We start from the raw sequence: 22,687 nt of genomic DNA on the forward strand, positions 1-22,687 counted from the left end.
ATCTCACCTGGCAAATCAGTGTGTGACCTCACATGCATCACAAAGAATGGATGTTCTCGGCGCGAGATTAAATAAATTAGCCTTGAGAGTAACCTGAAGAGATGTTCATTTTCTATTTCTCTGAGCACAGCCTGCTCCGCCCTGGACACTATACCTGCCACATAGGCAGAGTCTGTCACCAAGTTGAACGGCTCGGAAAACCTCTCAAAAGCTCTCACCACTGCAGCCAGTTCAGCCACCTGGGGGGATCCCTCCACAAGCTCAACATCAGCTTCCCAAAGCTGAGTTTGTGGATTTCTCCAAGTCATCACCAACTTGTGGGAAGCCCCAGAGGCATCAGTGAACACTGTGAGAGCCCTGAGTGCCCTCCAGCTCCTTTTCTCTTGAGGAATAAGGTGGAATTCCTCATTGAACAACTTGTGAGACAGGGCATGGACTGATATTTGTCCCCTATAGCTGTCCAGAGATAGCTGGAGACTGGCACTGCTCTGGAGCAAATGCTCAAACATCCCTTTGGTCAGTCTCTCAGGAGAGTTCCTTCCCTCCTCAGAAAGCCTGACTGGAAGGTGAATACATGCAAAGTCACACCCTGCTAATTCACACAACCTCACCCTGGCCTTCTGAATCAGCTTTGCTATCAGCTCTTGTGGCCTAGTGATGGTTTTGGATCTTTGGAGCAATAGGAAAACCCATTCTATGATTAAGAGTGGGTCCTTCTGCCCCATGATCCATTGGAAAATCAACCCGTGCAGGTGTGGCAGCTTTCCTAGAACAATGAACTGGAAAGGCAGATTTGGGTCACACCTGTGTGCCTGCCTTTCTGACAAGGCCTTCTGTACCTTTTCAATTGCTGTCTTTGCCTCTGGAGTCAGTTCCCTGGGGGAGGTCAGCTCCCTCTCCCCCTTCAATAAATTGAAAAGAGGTTCCAGATCTTCATTCGTGAGGCCTAGCCAGGGCCTTACCCAATTTAAAGACCCACACAGCGAGTGGAGGTCTGCTAGTGTTCTGGGGTTGCAATTTATCTCCAATTTCTGTGGAACAATAGTCCTTGCAGAAATTTCCAGGCCCAGGTATCTCCAAGGTGGCATTCTTTGAACTTTGTCTTCCTGCAATTGGAATCCAGCAGAGGTTAAAACTTTAACCACTAGGTCAAGTGTATATTGGAGTATAGAGTCATTGGGAGCACACACAAGCACGTCATCCATATAGTGTAGGATGATGGCATCCTTTCTCTCTGCACGTACCGGAGACAGCAGTGCTGCTACATACTGTTGGCATATGAAAGGGCTGGATTTTAAACCTTGGGGCAAAACTTTCCAGTGGTAGCGTTTCATCGGTGCTTCTCTATTGACCGTGGGAACAGAGAATGCAAACCTCGGGGCATCTTCAGGGTGCAATGGAATTTGGAAGAAACAGTCCTTTATATCTAACACAGCCAATTTCCAGTCCTGGGGAAGCATAGCTGGACTCGGCATCCCTGGTTGGAGAAGTCCCATGTCCTCCACAATTTTGTTTATCTCTCTGAGATTGTGGAGCAATCTCCATTTGTCCTTCCCAGGCTTCCTTATTACAAAGACTGGGAAATTCCAAGGGCTGTCTGTCTCTTGCAGGTGTCCTTGAGCTACCTGCTCCTCCACAAGTTTTTCAAGCGCCTCGAGTTTTTCTCTACTCAAAGGCCACTGTGCTACCCACTTTGGGGTGTTATCCAACCACTTTAACTTGTGGGCATGGCGCTCTACAGTGGCTACTCCCGAAAATCCTGGGGTGTCTTAGGAATCATTAATTGGACTCCCCACTGGGACATGGTGTCTCTCCCCCACAGAGGAGCCTTATAATCTGCCAAAAACGGGCGAACACTTGTCAATTTCCCGTCAGGTCCCTCAATTTGCACTACATTTTTAGAAATTTTTGCCATAGTGGTTCCTCCTATACCCTGAAGTTTGCCTGCCACAGGTTGCAATTCCCAGTGTGATGGCCACATGATTTTGGGTATCACCGTGATGTCTGCACCTGTGTCCAGAACACCTTCCACCTGAAAGTTCTCTGACCCATGTGCTAGGTTGCATGCCATGGAGGGTTTATCCTCTCCTACTACTTCCGCCCAGTAGACTTCTGGAGATTTTCCTTCTACTGTGATTTCTACTGGGATGGGAATGGCTTGTGCCAGAATTTGCCCCTTTTCTAGATAGAATGGAGGGTGCAAGCAACGTGCCAACAGCATAAGGCTGGATATTTTTCCCTTAGTAGTCATGGGAACTATTTCAATCTCTGGAGGTGTGTATGCTGTGTCCCCAATAACAAAATACTCACTGTCCAGTTCCATATCGTACGCCTGCAGGTCTTGTGAGCTGTTTGGCAGGTCCACTATAATGACTTTCCAATCAGTGTTTCTGAAATGAAATCCTTTGGCAGTCACTAGACGTGGCCGGCCTAGTGGCTGCCAAACCTTGTTAGTAATATATTTCACATTTTTATTTTTCTCCCCCCCCCCCACCATGGTACCCACCCTCCCCCTTATTTGTTAAGAGAGAGGCATTGTCACATTTTGGTCCTGCTACATTTATATCTTTGCGTGTAGCAGTAGGTCCGCGCTGTGCATTTAGTTTTTTTGTTTGTTGATCTGTCTCTGGTTCTGGTTCTGAGGACAGTTCCTGGCAAAGTGTCCTGGTTTCTTGCAACGCAGGCAGATGATTTGCTGCAGCTGTTGTGATGATCTGGGTGGCTTCCTTGGGTTTGATGTAGCAGTGGCAACAGGCTGTAATTCTGCTGGTGCTCTATGACTGACAGGACTATCAAGCAGCTCTGCTTTCTTAGCGCAGGCCTCGATCATCTGGCCAAGAGTAGGTGCTGGATCAAGAGGAAGGCTGAGAAGAATCCTACGACAGGTCTCATTTGCATTCCTCTGGGCCAGTTCTTTAATCAACTCTGTTTGCACACTGGTGTGTTGCACCTGTTGTTCGACTTGGCTTCTCAAACGATCCACAAACTGCAAAAAACTCTCAGAAGGAAACTGTTTGATATTAATATAACTGCATTCAACCTCAGAGCCTGGTAATTGATACAGAGTCTTTTCTGCAGCAGTACAGATTTTTTCTAAAACTGATCTAGATAACAGTCTGGTTTGTTTTTCTGGACATTGTATGTCTCCGGTCCCACACAAATGGTGTATTGTAAGGGGCTGGCCATCCATGTCGGTGGCATCACTGGGTGTACGCTGTATTTCTTGCAACACTGTTTCCAAAGCCAATTTCCACTTACTTTCCCATATCTCATATTCAGAGGATGTTAGTAAACATTTAAACAAATCAGTTATATCTTTTGGCACCATTTCATTTGAATTGAATGTTGCCCTCATCAGACCCTTAAAAATCTCACTCGATCTCCCAAATTCTCTCTGAACCTTACAGATTTCTGTTTTGTCCCTGTATGGGAGAGGTTGGTATGTTCTTGTACCATTCCTTCTCCCTAAATAAACCACTGGAGTTACCGATGGTATTGATTTCTCGATAGGGGCAGGCTTGTGTTCGTCCCGCGCACCCCCCACCTCGGTGAGGGGCAGCTCGCCCCCCCCCTGTCTCGGGCAGTCTGCTCCGCGGTGCAGACTCGGGCCCCACCCCGGCTCTGAGCCGTGGGGCTGCTGTGCCCCGCCTCCGCCCTGCCGTCCTCGGCGCTGGGGCTTGGAGGAGTGCAGGGGCCGGCCCCGCCCCTGTTCCCGGGGCAACCCGGTGGCTGGCACTGATAAGGAGGGTGGGGTGTTGCTATGGGAGATAAGCAGGCGTCGGAGGAGGGGAGGGAGGAGGGGGTGGGGGCGGAGGGGGTGGCAGAGGGCGGGGGAAGCAAAGGAATGCGAGTGGGAGGGGGAGTGGGGGGTGGAGCCGCCGGCGCCGGCAGAAGCACAATGGCGGCCGCCATTATCTGGCCGCGTGTGTTCCAGAGATGCCGCGGAGCTCTTTAAGATAAACTCCGGGCTGTATCTCTCCGAAAAACAAGGTGTCAGAGGGGAATAAGGGGTGGGTGAGGGGTTTTCAGGGCTGGGGTATTGAGGAGGTGGGCAGGAAGGGGAAAAGGGGGTGTTAGAACTGTGGATCTGCGTTTGCATGCTCTTTTCTGCTTCTAAAATATTTTTCCGTGCTTGTAAAAATATCGGAATAAATCGAGAAACTTTATGTTCACCATTTTCGACTTTTAAAGTTAATATCTGCCCAATTTGATTCCAAAAAGCAAGCAAATTCAGGTCTTGCAAAGTAAAATTTGGTATTTCTGTCTTTAGCCAGCACACAAAACGCAGGAGGAGCTTGGTAGAGAATGATACATCGTTTAAGTTATTGCTAAGATGTGTTAGTATACTCTTCTGTTCAAGTGAAATGTTAGTACCCATGATTTTTAATTGTTTCACTGGTCTAGTCTCCACCAGAGCTAATAACACAGCACGAATTATTCGAATTTCCCTCCGTGGAATTATTCGAATTTCCCTCCGTGGAAAACCCAAGCGGGGGGGCACAGGGGGAGGGGCAGTCGTCCCGCAGCTGCTGGGGCGGCTTCAGCCCTCTCGTCCCATGCCTGTTCCCCGTGGAACGTGGGTATGCGCAGCCCACCGGTTCCCGCTTACTCGCAGTGGGGCCCTGGCTCCCCCTCCCGCAAGCAGCCCCCCGCAGTCCCTTATGGTAACCCCTCCCCGCCAGGCGCGGTCCCGGGTGCCGCGTCGGAGAATTTACCAAGCCTGTGACTGCGGGATTCGTCTGTGAAACCCTCTCTGGGGGTTCCCTCTCCAGTCGGCTCTCCTGTGGTACGCAGGCAGAGGTCCCCGACTGTGCCCCGTGACTCAAAGCTTTTAAAGGCAGCTAGAGTACTAGGGCAGTTGACTTGTCCCAAAAGCTTTCGACCTCCCACTGAAATAGGGGGTCCAGCTTCTTCGTGGGCTCAGAGCAGCACACGTTGGGCGCCAACTGTTATTTCTATTGGTTTTCCCCCCCTCCACGCAGCCCCCCGAATGAATCCGACTAGCTCAGAGATATGGGGCTGTGGGGGGAGGAAATAGCATGGAGAGGGAAAGGTATACAGAAGAGGCTCCTTACCCCAGGGTGTTGGAACAGCTCTCTTTATTCTGTGGTGTCCATGGAGAGCGGGGCAAAAGAGAAAGAGCAGGAAGTTTCAGGGGTTTTGGACAGGGTGGGCACTCCTGGCTCCCCGCCAACCCCATTGGGGCAGGAGGGAGGATTCAGGGGTTATCATGATCAGAGCCACAGAGGCCCTAGGAAAGGGGGGACAAAAGGGTGTCCAGGAGCTCACCGTAACACATAGGCTCTTGGCATTCCTCACAGCTCAGGGTGAGGACAGAAGCTTCCCCCATGGAGCTCTGCAGCACTGTGTTAATTTGCCCCAGTTCTGTCCCCATTGGCCCGTTGGCCTTTCCTACCCCTTTTACCTTCATATGTTCATGTTCTAGCAAGTTCTCCCTTCCCTTTATTCCCATTGGTTTATGTCCCCGCCTGTCCACCCTGCCATTCCCTATTAGTCCCTTCCCTGTGTACCACCCCTAAACCCCGAGATCCCTGACGCTCTCCTCCAGCCCCTCTTTTCCCGTATTTACACCCTAGACCCTCCTTTGTCTTTGTCTTTTACCCCCAGAGCCCTGGAGCGTCAGACCCTGATAAACCCTCGTTGGAGCTCCATGCCTGGGCCCTCCCGTGTCCTCACTGCCGAGCTGCTCCGTGTGTGTGTGTGTGTGCTGGGCTCCCGTGGCTCTGCCCATAAGCACAAAACACTCCCAGGGAAAGTTGTGCCGCCACCACCACAGACTGACAGTGTCCCTGGGGACCAAGAGGCCACTGTGACACTGTGGGACCAAGGAGAGCATTGCTGCCCTGCCAGACCTCATGGAACCAAGGATCCACTGTGACACTGCAGGGCCCAAGGATCCAAGGGACTTTGTGACACCAAGGGGTCCCATGGAACCAAAGGGACATTGTGACACTGGGAGGCCTCATGGAGTCATGGAGACCATTGGGACACTCTGGGGCCTCAAGGAATCGTGGTGACACCAAGCTGGCTGGGAATGTTGATCTGCTGGAGGGTAGGAGGGCTCTGCAGAGGGCCCTGGACAGGATGGATCCAGGGCCCAAATCCATCAAGGTGAGGTTTAACAAGTCCAAGTGCCGGGTCCTGCACTTTGACCACAACAACCCCTGCAGCGCTACAGGCTGGGGACAGAGGGGCTGGACAGCAGCCAGGCAGAAAGGGACCTGCAGGGACTGATGGACAGCAGGCTGGACATGAGCCAGCCGTGTGCCCAGGTGGCCAAGAAGGCCAATGGCTCCTGGCCTGGATCAGGAATGGTGTGGCCAGCAGGAGCAGGGCAGTGATTCTTCCTGTGTGTTCAGCACTGGTTGGGCAGCACCTCGAGTGCTGTGCCCAGTTCTGGGCCCCCCAATTTAGGAAGGACATGGAGGGGTGGAGCATGTCCAGAGAAGAGCAACAAGGTTGGTGAGCGGTCTGGAACAAAAGTTCTGTGAGGAGCAGCTGAGGGAGCTGGGGTTGTTGATCCTGGAGAAGAGAAGGCTCAGATGAGACAAGGCGGTGTCAGGGCACAGGTTGGACTTGATGATCTCCAAGGTCTTTTCCAACCTTGCTGATTTTGTGATTCTCTGAATCCACCCTTGGAGCAGTTGCAGGATGAGCCCTGGGCCTCCTCTTCAGAAGCTCCAGCAGCCCAGGTCCCTCAGCTTCTCCTCACAGCTCCAAAGCCCATCCTGTCAGTCCTGCAGAGCCTCTGCAGCTCCTCCTCACTGCCCAGAACAGGGAGCCCCACAGCCAGACACAGCAGCCCAGATGTGCCCCCCTGGCCTGGGGTGCCTCTGGCAAGGGAGCAGCAGGGAGAACTGCAGAGGCCTGTAGAAAATTCCTGAAGCACTTGTGGGATGATCCTGCTCCCTAAAAGAGGTTGTGGTGCCACTTTGGGAACTGGAGGCCAGAGAGGAAAGAGCAAACAGGGATGGGCAGCTTTCAGGAGAGGGAAAAGGGGCGGGCAGCAGGAAGAAATCTGTAACAGGAAGAGTAAAGAAAGCAAAAGTGAAGCCAAGGAAATGCTCAGGGCAGTTTGGGGGTGGCTGCCAGGCAGCCCTGGCTCTGAGCAGCAGCGTCTGCAGTGGGACAGGAAACTCCCAGCTGAAGGGAACAAACTTTCTGGCTGACTGCAGAGGCCAGGACAAAGCTGAGTGGTTTCCCTGGCGTCCCCCAGCCCTTCCTGGCCCCAGGGGCTGATGGCATTTGTGCTCCCTCAGGTCCATGTCCCCACAGCAGCAGCATGGGGGTGCTCCCGCCTGCTGTGTGCAATGCAAACAGGGGCTGCTGAGCCAGTGCTGCCGTGTCTGTGCCTGCAAGGATGCGGCACCTCTGTGAGCTGGGGGAGAGGCCAGGGCTGCAGAGGGGGGATGTTGTTGGCAGCACCATGAGGACGCTCTGGGACGCTGCCCTGGGCTGTGCAGCGCACTGGGGATGGATCAGCCCCTGCTCTGCTGCTCCTTCCCGTCTCCCCCAGGGCCCTTGCAGAGCACCAGCCGTGCTGTTTGCCCCCAGCCTGCCCACGGCCAGCCTGGGGCTGCTCACGGAGGTTTTCTGTGCTGAGCATTGGCCTGGCTGTGTTCTTGAGAGAGCCTGGGCAAGGAGCCTGGAGCCCCCAGGCCCTGGCCTGAGGCGTCAGCGCTGCCCCAGCAGTGCCCATGGCCTGTCCCTGCTGCAGCCCCGGCACTGCCACCCCCAGGACTGTGCCTGCCCCGAGAGCACTCAGGCCCTGCAGCAACACCAGGGCCACCAGGGCAGCGGGGCAGGGCCACGGGAGCAGCACTGGCAGCACCAAGTGCTGCTGCTCCTGGGCACAGCTGCTGTGCCAGCACTGATCTGCCCCAGCTCTGCACACAGACATTGCTGCTGCAGCTCCAGAGAAGGCAACAAAAGGGCATCTCTGCAGAAAACTTTGCAGGAATATCCTCGAGTTCCTTTAAAGTCCCCAAGAGTGCAGCCCCTCATTGACACAGTCTGTGGCCACAGGGAAGGTGGAGAAAAACAAAATGAGAAATGGCACAAGGAATGGCATTTATTTGTGGGCAAGATTAGAAAAGAAAAACAAAGAAAAAGAACCTCCAAAAGGAAAAGAACAACAAGTATCAAAGATGACATTTATTACAAGTGATTGGTTATAAATTGTCCAGCAGTTTAATGCTCCTGAAAGCATCCAGTCATCAGTGTCCACACTGCAGCCTTGAGCTCCTGGTTCCTCAGGCTGTAGATGAGGGGGTTCAGGGCTGGAGGCACCACCAAGTACAGAACTGACAGGGCCAGATCCAGGGATGGGGAGGACATCGAGGGGGGCTTCAGGTAGGTAAATGCAACAGTGCTGAGGAACAGTGAGACCACAGCCAGGTGAGGGAGGCAGGTGGAAAAGGCTTTGTGCCGTCCCTGCTCAGAGGGGATCCTCAGCACAGCCCTGAAGATCTGCACATAGGAGAACACAATGAACACAAAACATCCAAATACCAAACAAGCACTAACAGCAATCAGCCCAAGTTCCCTGAGGTAGGATTTGGAGCAGGAGAGCTTGAGGATCTGGGCGATTTCACAGAAGAACTGACCCAGGCTATTGCCATGGCACAGGGGCAGGGAAAATGTATTGGCTGTGTGCAGCAGAGCATTGAGAAAGGCACTGGCCCAGGCAGCTGCTGCCATGTGGGCACAAGCTCTGCTGCCCAGGAGGGTCTCGTAGTGCAGGGGTTTGCAGATGGACACGTAGCGGTCGTAGTACATGATGGTCAGGAGGAAATACTCTGCTGAGATGAAGAGCAGAAAGAAAAAGAGCTGAGCAGCACCTGTGTAGGAGATGTTCCTGGTGTCCCAGAGGGAATTGTGCATGGCTTTGGGGACAGTGGTGCAGATGGAGCCCAGGTCGCTGAGGGCCAGGTTGAGCAGGAAGAAGAACATGGGCGTGTGCAGGTGGTGGCCGCAGGCTACGGCGCTGATGATGAGGCTGTTGCCCAGGAGGGCAGCCAGGGAGATGCCCAGGAAGAGGCAGAAGTGCAGGAGCTGCAGCTGCCGCGTGTCTGCCAGTGCCAGCAGGAGGAAGTGGCTGATGGAGCTGCTGTTGGACATTTGCTGTGGCTGCACATGGGCACCTGGTCATGGAGAAAGGACAGTGAAAAGTTAGAGGAGATACCTGTAACCAAAATCAAAGTAATTTCTCGTACACCCTCCCCTGGAACACACATACATGGTTTAAGTGTTTTTGAGATCTAGGGTTTTCGTTTTTAAGCTTCCCCATGTCTCTGATGGTGGTCTCGGATATCAGAAACCCTCAGCATTTCTTCTGAACTAAGGGAGAACAGAGCAAGTTCTGTGAGGCAAAGTGATGAGAGGAGATTCAGGGGAGATGGTCTGACATTCTGACCTGTTTAGAATTTCTCTGGGCTTTAACCTTTCTCAGGTAGAGGGTGATCACCCTCCCACGCTTCCCCTAAAATTTCACCAGGTACTGCTGAGAGCAGATGGATCCACCACAGCTCAGCTCCACATTTGGAGCCAAGGACTCACCTTGCTCATTTCACCAACCCAGCAGCATTTTCAGTGTCAGAACACATCTGCATTTCCCCATCAATCTTATAAATCAGAGATGCTCTAGGACAGGTTTGCACCCTGCATTGAAGCTCCCAGCTTGGACTGAAATCTCAGGGAGGCTTCCAAGTGTCCTTCTGATGGCACTGGATGAAGGGAGATGCAGCTCCTTCCCTGGCTGCACTGCCAGCATTGCCCAGAGCCGGGCACTGGGGACAGCTGTGTCACCCTGAGCCAGCTGTGCCCCCTGCCAGAGCCCCCAGTGCCGGGCAGCTGCTCCCAGCCCTGTGCTCTGCAGAGGGAACTGGGCCCGGGGCTGCAGAGCTGCCCCACGGCTCTGCTGCAGCTCTGCCTGCACAGGAGGGGCTGCACACCTTGGAGCCCCGGCCCTGAGGGCAGAGGCTTGGCTGGGGGACAGGAGGGAGGGGGCTTGTGCAGAGGGAGGGGCTGCACTGGAGGGGATCCTCTGGGCATCTCTAAACTCTTCCTGCCTCAGCATTTCTCGCTTTTGTTTTCTCTCCTTCCCTGATCTTCTCTCTGCTTCCTGGAGATTTTCCTCCTGCAGGTGTTTCCCTGTGCCTGATCTCTCTGTGCCAGCACTCCCAGACCCCAAATCTCTGTGCACTCTCCTTGACCTGACAGAACCCTGCCTGTTTGCTGGGCACTGGCTGGGGGCAGGTTCTGTTTGCAGCTTGGAGCAAGGACAGCTCAGACTGAGCCTGATGGCTCCAGCAAAGGTGGTGCTGGTGCTGTCCATGGGCAGAGTGGCTGAAAGCACATTAGGGATCTCCTGTGAACCTACTGAGCACAAAAAGTAACAGTTTGGATGTCTCAGGCACTTGCCAAAATTCATAATCAACCTTTAATATTTATCCCCCTTCCCTGCCATTTCCAATAGCAGGAAACTAAAACAAAGTCTTTGGACATTTCCACATTTTTATCAAAATCCTTGTCTTGGAAATATTCTATGACGGATCAGAACCGCTCACCATGTCAGAACTTCATAAGCATTTCATCTGCCCTGCACCAGAAATACTCAGAGTTGTACTCACAGGGTCTGTGGGCATTGGGATGTTCCAGCTTTAGGAGATCACTCCAGGAGCTGCAGCTGCATTGTCCTGCAGCCAGAGGTTCCTGTGCCAAGGGCTGGCAGTGATTCTGCCCCAGGCACTTCTCAGCCCCTTCCCAGCCCTGACTGATTGAAGCTCTCTGTGCCCCTGTGCTGTGCCCGGGCTGGCTGCAGGCAGTGCCCCAGCCCTGCTGGGCTGGGAGAAGAGCTGCTCAGCAAGAGAAATGTGCTTTTGAAGCTCTGCTTGGTTGCCAGGATCTCCCTCTGTGCCAGGAGCCTGGCCCAGCTCAGCAGCACAGACACAGCACAAGGACTTTAATGACCCTCTGGGGCTTTGTGCTCAGGCCCTGAACATCAGGCCCTGAGAGGGAGCTGCAGAAACCTCTCCAGAACTCCAAGTCAGAATCCAACTCCAAAGTTTCTTGGACTTTTAATGGGTCCTACTGAGGGACACGACTGAGAAAGTGTCCCCAGGCCCCAGGCAGAGCAGAGAACTGGAGGCACTGATGAGAGGTGGGGACAAAGAGAAGCCAAGTCTTGGTGCCCTGGGGCACAGCAGGGTCTGTGCCACCAAGGGCTGGGAGGAGACACCTTGTCCTGAGGCCCTGGGGCCTCCTGGCACAGCCCCAGCCAGGCTGGGCACTGGCACCCCCTTGTCCTGCCCTCAGCATTCCCCCCTAGCCCACATCCCAGTGGCCTCAAGGATCTGCTGGAAGGAGTCCCTGGGGAGCCTTGGTCAGGAATGGCCCTGGGGGTTCCTTCATGCTCCCAGAACTTCATTTCTTGTAAGGTACTTGGTGTTTCCCTTTTCATCCAGACTCTGGGAGAGGTTTGTGCAATCATGGCCCCAATTATCTGCTTTAACGAATCCCTTGAGAGCTTTGTACTGACACTCAGTGGGGCTCATTAATACTCTGAGATACTGAACTTTTTTCAGGTACTTTGGATTTTCCTTTCCACACTGAGAGGTTTTTGTGCCATTTTGAGTCTCCAATTCTCTCCTCCAAGGACTCCATGAGGAGCCTGTGTTGGGGATGGACCTCAGTGGCACCCATTAATGCTTTGAGACAGTTTGGGGTTTTCTTCTGCCGTTGACTCCTGGAAAGGTTTGTGCAATCTCCTCTCAGGCCCTGAGGTTCCAGGGCTCAGCTCCAAATGCACCATGGGGCTCATTAGGTTCAGGCAACTCCTAACAAACCATGGCTCTGCCTTGTTTTCCCTCTGGTCTGGGGCAGTTCATCAGGAAGTTTCTGTAGTAGTTTTGGTTCACCATTTTGGGATTTCTTGGGCAATATATCAATAAGTGTGGTGGGTTCAGTGCTGTCTAATTACCAGTGCACACACTAGAATATACTTACTCATTTCCTGCTCTTGAGATAGGATTAGAAGAAAGGCAAAGTGGGCTCAAAACTTTTAAATGGTATAAAGAAAAGTTTCTTAAGAGTAACTAAAAGACAGAGTAATAAGGATCAGAACAAAACTTTCAGAACACTTCCTTTCTCCATACAATCTGACAATGTAAAGAGACAAAATCTAAAATTTTCTGTCAGTTTTCCACCTCTAGAATAGTCTTTCTTCAGTTCACTTAGGGAAAGACCCTCCCCTTGTTAATGTTATGGAGACTTCTCCACAAGAAAACAGTTATCTCATGGCTTTTCTTTTCCATGAATAGCAGCCACTAGGAAAAATCTGCAATTGTGAAATCCCTCCCATTTTTTCACAGATTTTCCCACAGCTGTGTTTAGGGGACATGTCAATTTAAGTGGTATTAGTTTAAAGATGTGCTGTTTAAGAGCAAAGGTTCTCTTCATCTCTTTCTGAAATCATCTTAATCTCTGGGAATAGAGATCTTCTTCTTCTCTCCCTGAGGGCACAGGGTCTCATCACTCTGCTCTCTTTGTCTGTTCAAACAACTCATGGCATCAAGCGACTTCAATATTTCCTTACTTTAGCATGGAGGCCTTTGCTGAACAAGTCATCTCCCCATATTTTTCAATGCCTTATAGGGAAAAAGAGAGCCTGATGTATCAATGACATCCTTCTCCATAGCTTTAGCAGGGAATTTCAGCCCCAAGATCAAGGCATCTCCTCATCCCTCCCATCTGGGACTCAACTTCCTCTTCACTGACCTCGGTGTCTTCATGTAGCTGCTCTGTGTGCCTGCCCTGTGTCCTTTTCTCTCACTGGAGGGAGGATGGCAGCACTGGCAGAGTCAATATCTGCCCGGGGCCTGCAGATGGTTCCATGACCCCAGGCAGGCTTGGTGGCCAATTCTTATTTTTGCTGTGGTTCCTGGACATGAAGACCAGCTATTTTCCCCAGGAATGAAGGAATAGAGTGCCACTGTTTTAGGGGCAGATGAAAGGTGACCACTAGAGGACAAGGCCAGCCAAAGCTGCCAGGTATTGTTCTGAGAGATACCTTCACAAATTGCAATTTTTTTAGGGAAAGTACCACCAGGTCCTCACAGTGTCACCATGGTCTCCATAGGAAGGGAAAAAGCGAGCCCCAATGTTCCAGGGGCAGATGAGCTTCAGCCCCTAGAGGCCAAGGCCAGCCAGATCAGATGGTGCTGGCAGATTTTGTCCTTGGACATAGGGAATTTTAGAGGTGGAATACCAGTTTCGGACATGGTTGCCTGGAGGTGAAGGGCAGTTCTTTTACACAGGAAGAAAAGCATGGAACACCGGTGTTTCAGGGGCAGATGAAAGGCGGCCATCAGAGGCCAAGGGCAGCCAGACCTCTCTGTCCTGGTAGCTTTTGTCTGAAAGCAACCCTTGGATAAAGGAACTTTGGAGGTGGAACCAAAATTTTGGCCATTTCTGCATTGGTAAGAAGGATGGTTCTTTTCCATAGGAAGGAAAGCCCAGAGCCGCAGTGTTTCAAAGGCAGAGGAGGAGAGAGGTGGCTCCTGAGAGGCTGAGCCAGTCAGACCCGTTTGTCTTGGTAGCTTTCATCACTGAGAAATCTTTGGATCTAGGGAATTCTGGAGGTGGATTCCCAACTTTGGCCATGGTCACCTGGTCAAGATGGATGGTTTTTCCCATAGGAAAGAAAAGCCCAGGTGAAGCCCAGGTGTTTTGGAAGAAGATGAGAGGTGGTCACCATAGGCCAAGAGAGTCAGACCTGTTTTTTCCTGGCACCTTTCATCTGGGGGAAATCCTTGGATATTCAGAATTTTGAAGGTGGAATCTCAGTTTTGGCCATGGGCACCTGGGCAGGAAGAAGAGTTCTTTTCATCAGCAAGGAAAGCACAGAGCCCCAGTGTTTCAAAGGCAGATAAGAATTAACTCTTGAAAACCTAGGCCAGCCAGACTTGTCAGTCCTGGCAGCTTTTGTCTGGAAGAAATCCTTGGATATAGGGAGTCCTGGAGGCGGATTCCCAACTTTGGCCTTGGGTGCGTGGGTGTGAAAGGTGCTTTTTTTCCCATAAGAAAGAAAAGCACAGGGTCCCAGTGTTTCACAGGCAGATGAGAGGTGGCCCCTGGGTGACCAAACCAGCCAGATCTGTCTGTCCTGGCAGATTTCATCTGGGAACAATCTTTGCATAAAAGCAAAATAAGAGGAGGAATCCAAATTTTGGCCATGGGCTCCTGGAGGAGAAGGACAGTTCTTTCCACAGGAAGGAGAGCACTGAGCCCCAGGGCTTCAGGGGCAGATGAGAAGCAGCCCTCGACATGCCATGGTCAGCTGGACCTGTCAGGTGGTCCCCTGGAGGCCCAGCCAGCCAGACCTGTTCCATGTTCCCTTGGTTCCATGGGACCCCACAGTGTCACAATGGTCTCCTTGGTTCCATGAGGCCCTGGAGTGTCACAATGGCTTCGTGGTTCCATGAGGCCTTGCAGTGTCACAATGGCTTCGTGGTTCCACAGAGCCCTGATGTGTCACAATGGCCCCTGGGCTCCGTGTGCCCTCGCTGTGTCACAGCGGCTCCTCTGTGACAATGCGGCTGCACAAGGTCACCATGGACCCTTGGTTCCTTGGGGTCACCGAGTTCACAATGGTCTCCTTGATTCCATGAGGTAGCACAGTGTCACAATGGCCCCTTGGTTCCATGAGGTTCTGCAGTGTCACTGTAGCAGTCAGAGGCCCTGCAAGGCCTCCCTGGCGGTCACTCACCTAAGATAAGAAATGCCAAGTCACGGTGACAGGACCAAAGAAGCCTCTCTTCTGCATTCAGACCCTTCTTATCTCTCTGTAAGGCTATTGGTGTATTCTCCTCAAACCTGGGAATTGGACAATTTCCAACACCCCAGTACCCCATATAAACACCCATTTCTGCCCAGTTTGGCAGAAGAACTGTCACTGCATCCCTTCAGAGGAGCTGGCAATAAAGGACATCGCTGTGGAACCGCATACAGCCTTCTCTTCTCTCTATCCCTGTGTGTCTGCCAGAGGCACTTGTGAGCACAGAGCGAAATCACTGAGAGCTGAACTCACAGAGCTGAAATCACTCCAGAGGTGCTCGCTAAGTTGCCTGTGGCTGGGAGCTGAGCCGAGGGACCCAGACAGGCTGAGCCTGACAGCGCAGCGCTATCCGGACACCCACTGCAGCAGCAGCCCGGGGGTCAGATGGACCCCTGGGACCCCAGGCTGCATTAACCTGGAGTGACTGGGATCACAGAGGAACCATAAAGGAAGTTACTGCAATAATACTGGGACTGTCTGGGAGTGACTGGAATCATACTGGGAGTGACTGGAATCATAGTGGGTGACTTGGAGTGACTGGGACCTTACTGGGGGCAAATGGTACCATAATGAGAGTGACTGGGTTCATACTGGGATCATACTGGGAAGGACTGGAACCATACTGGGAGTGCCTGGAACTATTATAGGGGTGAATGGGAACACCTGGGAACATGCTGGGATCATGCTGGGATCACACAGGGAGTGACCGGGATGATACTGGGATCACACTGAGTGTAACTGGAAGTGACTGGGACCATACTGGGGTGACTGGGAGCCACAGGGCCCATGCTGGGAGTGGCCTGGGGGGAGCTGGGGGAACTGGCCCAGCTGGGGCTCAGGGTTGTTCTCCCCCAGGGCTGCCCCAGGTCCTGCTGCCACCCCTGGCCCCACAGAGCTGAGGGACAGGGGACAGGGACAGGGGACAGGGACAGGGCACAGGGACAGGGCACAGCCGAGGGACAGGGGACAGCTGAGGGACAGGGGACAGGGACAGGGCACAGCCGAGGGACAGGGCACAGGGACAGGGACAGGGCACAGGGACAGGGCACAGCCAGGGAACATGGCCTGGCCGAGGGACACTGAGCCCCAGCACTTTGGGCTGTTGCCCTTGGGCTCCCAGCACAGGCCCAGGGGCAGAATCCCCTCCAGAAACTGTTGTTTGCTTTCAGCTCTGCTCTGGAACATTCCCCAGGTGCCCCTGCAGTGGCTGCAGCCCAGCCGGGTGCCCGGGGCCACCAAAGCCACTCCGGCAGTGCCCTCCTGCCCCGGGCAGGGCACGGAACACCCAAGGAAAGGCTCCTGCTGGGCTCAGGGCAGGGACAGGGCACTCCCCTGGTGCTGCCACGGGCACGACAGAGCCGGCCTGGGCAAAGGATTGGGATCAATGTCCCATGGAATCCCAGCAGGGATTACTTTTCATTGCACTGCTCTCACTGGATTGGTCATCAATTCCAATCATTTCCCCATGGAATTCCCATGGCAGTGGGTTAAGAGGGAGGTCCATCCATGGAATTCTCACCTGACTGGGATGAGAGTGAGATCTGGCCATGGAAATTCCATGGCAATTCCTGCATTCCCAAGTCCCCCATTCCTGAATCCCCCATTCCCATAGGAATTGCCCTTCCCTTCCCACACCCACCTTTGTGCTCCAGAGCCTCCCGACCATATCTGATGTATTTTGGGGGCCTTTCCACACAGGTGTGTCCCAGGTAATGCTTCACCTGCTCCACCATGACCCCTCTGGATTTCCAGCACCTCTGGGTGATCCAGGTGGCACCGCTGGACACTGCAAAGCTCCTGGATCCCAGCTGGAAGGAGATTAAATCCCAGCCCTCGTAGCCGTACTGGTGGGATCCATGGATGCTCCATTGGAGAGGAGGTCACAGCTGGAAACCCCCTGCACTGTGTGGAGACCTGGGAACGAGGAGAGAACAGACCCATGGAGTCGTGTCCCAGCCCCTGGGAGCCCCTTGGAGCTCCCTGGATTCCCATCCCAGCCCCACAGATCCCCCCCATCCCCAGAGATCCCATCCCAGCCCCTCAGAGTCCTCCATTCCCACAGATCCCAGCCCAGACCCCGGCTCCCCCCACTGCCCCTGCTCTGGTTGTACCGGCCCCGTCTCCAGGTCACTGTCAGCCACGGGCCAGTTCCTGTCCTTGAGCTGGGTCTGGATATCCCAATATTCCAGCTCTGGCTGTCCCAAAATCCCAGCTCTGGCTGTCCCAATATCCCAACTCTGGCTATCCCAATATCCCAGCTCTGGCTGTCCCAATATCCCAGCTCTGTCTGTCCCCATATCCCAGCTCTGGCTATCCCAATGTCCCAGCTCTGGCTATCCCAATATCCCAGCTCTGGCTATCCCAATATCCTAGCTCAGCTCCCACCCCCATCCCCGGTGTCTGTGGCTCCATCCGGCCCCGCTCGCTGCCGCAGCACTCGCAGAGGGTCCCGTCCACGTCCCCCACAATCAAGGACTGGGGGACCCCCGGGCCAGGGTCTGACAGTGCCACTTCTAGGAACTGCAGGGAGTGGAGAACTGGGGGGACATGGAGATTTGGGGGAGCTGAGGGGGCTGAAAGTGAGAGTTTGGGGTTCCAGGGGGTCCACAGGCCAAGGAAAAGGGGGACATGAAGAGATGGCAGAGCTGGGAAGGAGGTTCAGGGGCTGAGAGCCAAGGAAAGGGGGTGCAGGGACTGGGAGAGCTGGGATGGGGTGTCCAGGGAATCCTGTGCCCAGGAAAGGGGGTGCCAGGGCTCCTGAGTGTGAGGAAAGGAGGGGCTGGGGGCTGGGAAAGGCAGGAATGGGGGCCCAGGGGTCCCAGGTCAGGGAAAAGGGTGGGGCTGGGGGTTGGGAGAGGTGTGGGATGGGAACAGGTTGTGTTGGTGCCGGATAAGGGGGTGCAGGGGGGGTCTCAGTGCCGGGCAAAGGGGTAAAATGGTGTCTTGTTTCTCAGGAATGGGGGCGCAGGGGGGTCTCAGGGTCACGGAAATGGGGGGCAGGGATGGAGAGGTAGAAGGGAGTTCCAGGGGTCCTTGAGCCCAGGAAAGGGGAGTCCAGGGTTTCCCAAAAAGGGGTACCAGGGTGGGGACACCCGGGGTGTTTGGGAAGGGGGAGTTCCGAGGGTCTCAAGCTTTGCACAAAGGTGGGGCTGGGGGTGGAAAAGGCAGGAATGGGGGTCCAAGGTGTTCCAAGGCGTTCCAGGATCAGGCACACGGGAAATCTAGAGGCTGGGAGCAGGGAAAAGAGGAGCAGGGGGCCCTGATGTCCGGAAATGGGGGATTCAGGGGGGTCCCTGTGCAGGATAAGGGGAGCAGGGGGGGTCCCGGTGGCGGCAATGGCGATTCAGGGTCCCGGTGCCGGGGTCCCACTCCCCCCTCACCCGCCAGGAGCGCCCCCAGCCCCAGCGCTGGAGCCACCGCGCTGCTCCTCCTCACTCCCAGTATAATCCCAGTATGATCCCAGTAGGATCAGTCACCCAGGACCTGCTCCCAGTATGATCCCAGGACAGCCCAGTCACTCCTGGCATCCCCCCACCCCTCTCTGCGTTCCGACCTGTCCCGGCTCCATCCCCGCCCCTCCCGCGGCTGCGGGGAGGAGGAGGAGGAGGGAGGAAGAGGCGGAGCGGCAGCGGGAGCAGCAGGAGGAGCGGGGAGGATGAACCGCGGGGCTCCGGCTCTGCCTGAACTCGCAGCACCCCGGGAGCGTCGCCCCCATCCCGCAGGTGCCCGGGGAGGGGGAGCTGGCCCCAAATATCCCGGGGCTCCCTGGGTTTGGGGTTTTTGGGGGGATGTTTGGAGCTGGCGGGGCTCCAAGGCCGAGCCGCAGCTGCCCTCGGGGGACATCGGGGGCCCCCGGGAGGTGTTTTTGGGGGTTCCCGGTGCGGGTGGCGGCAGAGCCCCGGCGGGGCCGGGGGGATGCGGGTCCCCCCGCGGTGCGGGTTGGGCTTCCCGGCCGGGCCCTCCGAGCTCTGCCGGGGCCGCGTGGGGACCGCGCGGGAGCGGCGGGAGCGGCGGGGGGACCCCGGATTTGGGGAGCCCCGGGAGAGCCGCGGCTTCCCTGGGCGGGAGCGCAGAGAGAGGAGAGCCCCAGGAGCCCCAGCGGGGACCCCGAGAGGGGGGACCCCTGGCAGTGCCGGCACCCGGCAATGGGGGTGCTGGGGCTGGAGGGGCGGCATGGCCGGGAAAGGGGTTCGGGGGTACCGGGGCCGCCAGGGGCTGCTCCCAGCAGGTGCCCAGTTCGTACCCCTGTGTGCTTCCAGTTTCCTGGGCACTCCCAGGATGAGCCCAGTCAGTCCCAGTATCAGCCTGGTCACTTCCCCTCACTCCCTGCAGGATCCCTGTTTCTCCCAGTATGAGCCCAGTCATTCTCAGTCATTCCCCATTATGACGCTATTTGCCCCCAGCAAGTCCCAGTTGCTCCCACTTTTCTCCACTGTGTTCCCACTTCTCCCAGTTGCTCCTAGTATATTCCCAGTCACTCCCAGTATGATCCCAATATGAGTCCAGAATGATCCCAGTCTCCCCCAGCAGGGCCCCAGTCACTCACACTTGCCCCCAGCATGGTCCCAGTTGCCCCCAGCACATTCCCAGGGGCTCCCAGTGTGGTCCCAGTCACCACCTGCATGTTCTTAGGTACTCCCAGTACATCCCAGTTGCCTGGAACATTCCCAGAGTCTTTGCCAGGCACTCCCAGTTACCTCAGCATGGTTCAGCTGTCCCCAGTTTTATCCCAGTCACTGCCAGTACATCCCAGTTGTCACCTGCATGACTCCTGTCATTCCCAGTTGCTCTCAGGGTGTGTGCATTTGGCTCCCAGCATGGGCCTGGCAGCTCCCAGTAACCCCCAGTCAGGGTCCCTTGGCACCCACTGTAATCCCAGTATGATCCCAGTCACTCCCAGTATTATGCCAGTGCCCCCCAGTGTGATCCCAGCTGCTCCCTGTCAATGCCAACATGACCCCAGTAACCACCAGTATGATCCCTATGACTCCCAGTCTCTCCCAGTATATCCCAGTCACTCCCAGCATGCTCCCAGTCCCTCCCACTTCCTCCCAGTTACTTTCAGCATGATTCCAGTTGTTCACAGCCACTCCCAGTCAATCCCAGTATGATTCCAGTCACCCTCCATGGACCTGGCTCCTCCCAGTCTCACCCAGCATGGACCCGGCTGCTCCCACTGTGATCCCAGTATGACCCCAGTTGCTGCCAGAATAGTTGCAGTTGTTCCCAGTTCCTCCCAGTATGATCCCAGGTGTCCCTAGAATAGTCCCAGTCCCTCTCAGCATGGTCCCACTCACTCTCAGCTGTCCCCAGCATGGTCCCAGCTGTTCCCAGTGTGGTTCCAGTCCCCCCAGTATGGTCACAGACACTCCCAGTGTATTCCAGTTGGCCCAGTAAGGTTCTGGTGACCTCAGAATGACCGCAGTCTTTCCCAGTTACTCCCAGTTGCCTCCAGCATGATCCCAGTTTCTGGCAGTTGCCCAAAGTGTGGTCCCAGTCGCTCCCAGTATGAACCCAGTTTCCCCATTTGTGGTCTCAGTCCCCTCAGCACGGTTCCAGTACCTTCCAGTTGGTCCCAGTTGCTTCAAATGTGTCCAGATTTTCCTCCCAACATGGGCCCAGTAGCTCCCAGTGACCCCCAGCCAGGATCCATTCACACCTGCTGGAATCCCAGTGGCTCCCAGGATGGTCCCAGCTGCAGCCAGTCCCCCCCAGTATGGTTCCAGTCACTCCCAGTATGATTCCAGCCCTGCCCAGAATGACTCCCTGTCACTCCCAGTGTGGGCCCAGTTGCTCCCAGTCACCTCCAGCATGGTTCCAGTCACAGCCAGCACACTTCCAGTCATTCCCAGTATGATGCCAGCCAGTTCCAGTAGGATCCCAGTATGAATCCAGCATGGGCACAGCTGCTCCCATTATCATCCACTGTGGTTCCAGTTGTTCCCATTTACCCCCACTGTGGTTTCAGTCTCTCCCAGTGTATCCCAGTTGCTCCCACCATGTTCCCAGTCACTCCAGTTGTCCTCAATTGCTTCCAGCCTGATCCCAGTTGCTCCAAGTAAGATCCAGTAGGATCCCAGTTGCCCCCAGCATGCTTTCAGTTGCTTCCTGTTCTCCCCAGTGTGATCCCAGTTGCCCCCAGTTGTCCCTTGTATCAACCCCATCACTCCCCATATGATCCCAGTTGCTCCCAGCATGGTCCCAGTCATGCCCAGTTGTCCCCGGTGTAGACCCACTCACTTCCACTCGCTCTCTGTTCTCCCCAGCATGGTCCCCGTTGTTCCCAGTGTGTTCCCAGTCACCCCAGTAAGGTTACAGACATCCCCAGTAAATCCCAGTTGCCTTCAGCATCTCTGTGGTCATTCCCAGACACTCCCAGTGATCCCAGTAAGGTGCTTGTTATCCCAGTATGATCTCAGTCATGCCCAGTATGTCCCAGTTGTCTCCAGCCTGCATCCAGTCATTCCCAATTCCTCCAGTTTGCTTGCAGCCTGATCCCAGTTGTTCTCAGTTGCTCCCAGTAGCCCAAAGTGGGATCCCAGTTGCTTCCTTTCAACACCAGTATGAGCCCAGTAACCTCCAGTATGATCCTTGTCACATGCCAGCACTCCCAGTATGGTCCCAGTATAATCCCAGTAACTTCCAATCACTCGCAGTATGGTCCCAGTTGCCTCCAGCTACATCAACCCAGTCAATCCCAGTATGATGCCATTTGCTCCCAGAGTGCTCCAAGTTGCTCCCAGTCACCCCCAGTACAGGGATGCTGTGCATGGTGTGTTCCCAGTCACTCTCAGACACTCCCAGTATTAGTCCAGTCCCTCCCAGTATGATCCAGAGATGACGCCAGTGTGCTCCCAGTCAGTGCCAATATGAACCAGTTGTGCTCCACATGGTTCCAGTTGCCCCTTTCACCCTCACTGTCCCTCCCAGTCTCTCACAGTGTCCCCCAGTTCCTTCCAGCATATTCCCACTCACTCCCAGTTCCTTCCAGTGCGATCCCATTTGCTCACAACCGCTCCCAGTCAGCCTCAGTGTCGTGGCACTCACTGCCAGTATGATCCCAGTCACCTCCAGCATGATCCCAGTATAAGCCCAGTCGTTTCCAGTCATCCCCAGCAGGCACCCAGTGACTCCCAGTTGCTCCTAGCATGATCCCAGTTGCTCACAGCTGCTCCCAGTCACCCTCATCATGCTCCCAGTCACTCCCAGTATATCCCATTTGCCCCCAGCATGGTCTCAGTTGGCCCCCGTAGGCTCCTACTCTGTGTCAGTATGATCCCAGTACGATCCCAGTCTCCCTCGGGGTGACTGCAGTCTGCCCTGGCATGGGCCCAGCTGCTCCCAGTATGATTCCAGTACAATCCCAGTACAAACCAGTCCTTCCCAGTGCTGCCACTCCTGGCATCCCCGAGCCCTCTGCGTTCCCCCCTCCTGATCTCCTGAGAGGAGCCCCAAGGGCCGGCAGTGCCCAGGCAGGGTCCCCAGGCAGCCCCAGTTTGGATGTGCAGCCCCCAGTTTCCCCAGTTTGCCTCTCCTTTGGCCCGGGCCGGGTTCCCCCCTGGAACAGTGGCTGGGAGCAGCTGAGAGCCCCGCGCTGCCCATCCCGACCTGTCCCGGCTCCATCCCCGCTCCTGCCGCGGGCTGCCGGGGCTGCGGGAACGGGAACCGAGGGTGTCACTGCTGCTGGGGGAGGAGGAGGAGGGAGGGAAGGGCAGGGATGAAGGAGGAGCGGGAGGTGGGGATGGGGAGGAGGAGGAGGAGGGGGTATGGAAGGGGAGGGATGGAAGAGGAGAAGGAGGTGGGGACAGGACACAGGAGGAGGAGGAGGAG

General features: G+C 55.0%; 3 protein-coding genes across 3 annotated transcripts in view; 1 reads left to right on the forward strand and 2 right to left on the reverse strand.

Annotated features, from left to right (window-relative positions):
* The window catches only part of LOC140680256 (uncharacterized), a 1,118,524-nt gene that overhangs the window by 495,218 nt on the left and 600,619 nt on the right, over window positions 1–22,687 (reverse strand). The window lies entirely within an intron of this gene.
* The window catches only part of LOC105760196 (uncharacterized), a 448,806-nt gene that overhangs the window by 374,387 nt on the left and 51,732 nt on the right, over window positions 1–22,687 (forward strand). The window lies entirely within an intron of this gene.
* LOC140680943 (olfactory receptor 14J1-like) lies at window positions 8,212–9,141 on the reverse strand. The gene has a single exon (XM_072919834.1). It carries the CDS (start codon window positions 9,139–9,141, stop codon window positions 8,212–8,214), a length of 930 nt encoding a protein of 309 aa, XP_072775935.1.

Source organism: Taeniopygia guttata, chromosome 30 (assembly GCF_048771995.1).
Source record: "Taeniopygia guttata chromosome 30, bTaeGut7.mat, whole genome shotgun sequence".
Taxonomy (NCBI): Eukaryota; Metazoa; Chordata; class Aves; order Passeriformes; family Estrildidae; genus Taeniopygia; species Taeniopygia guttata.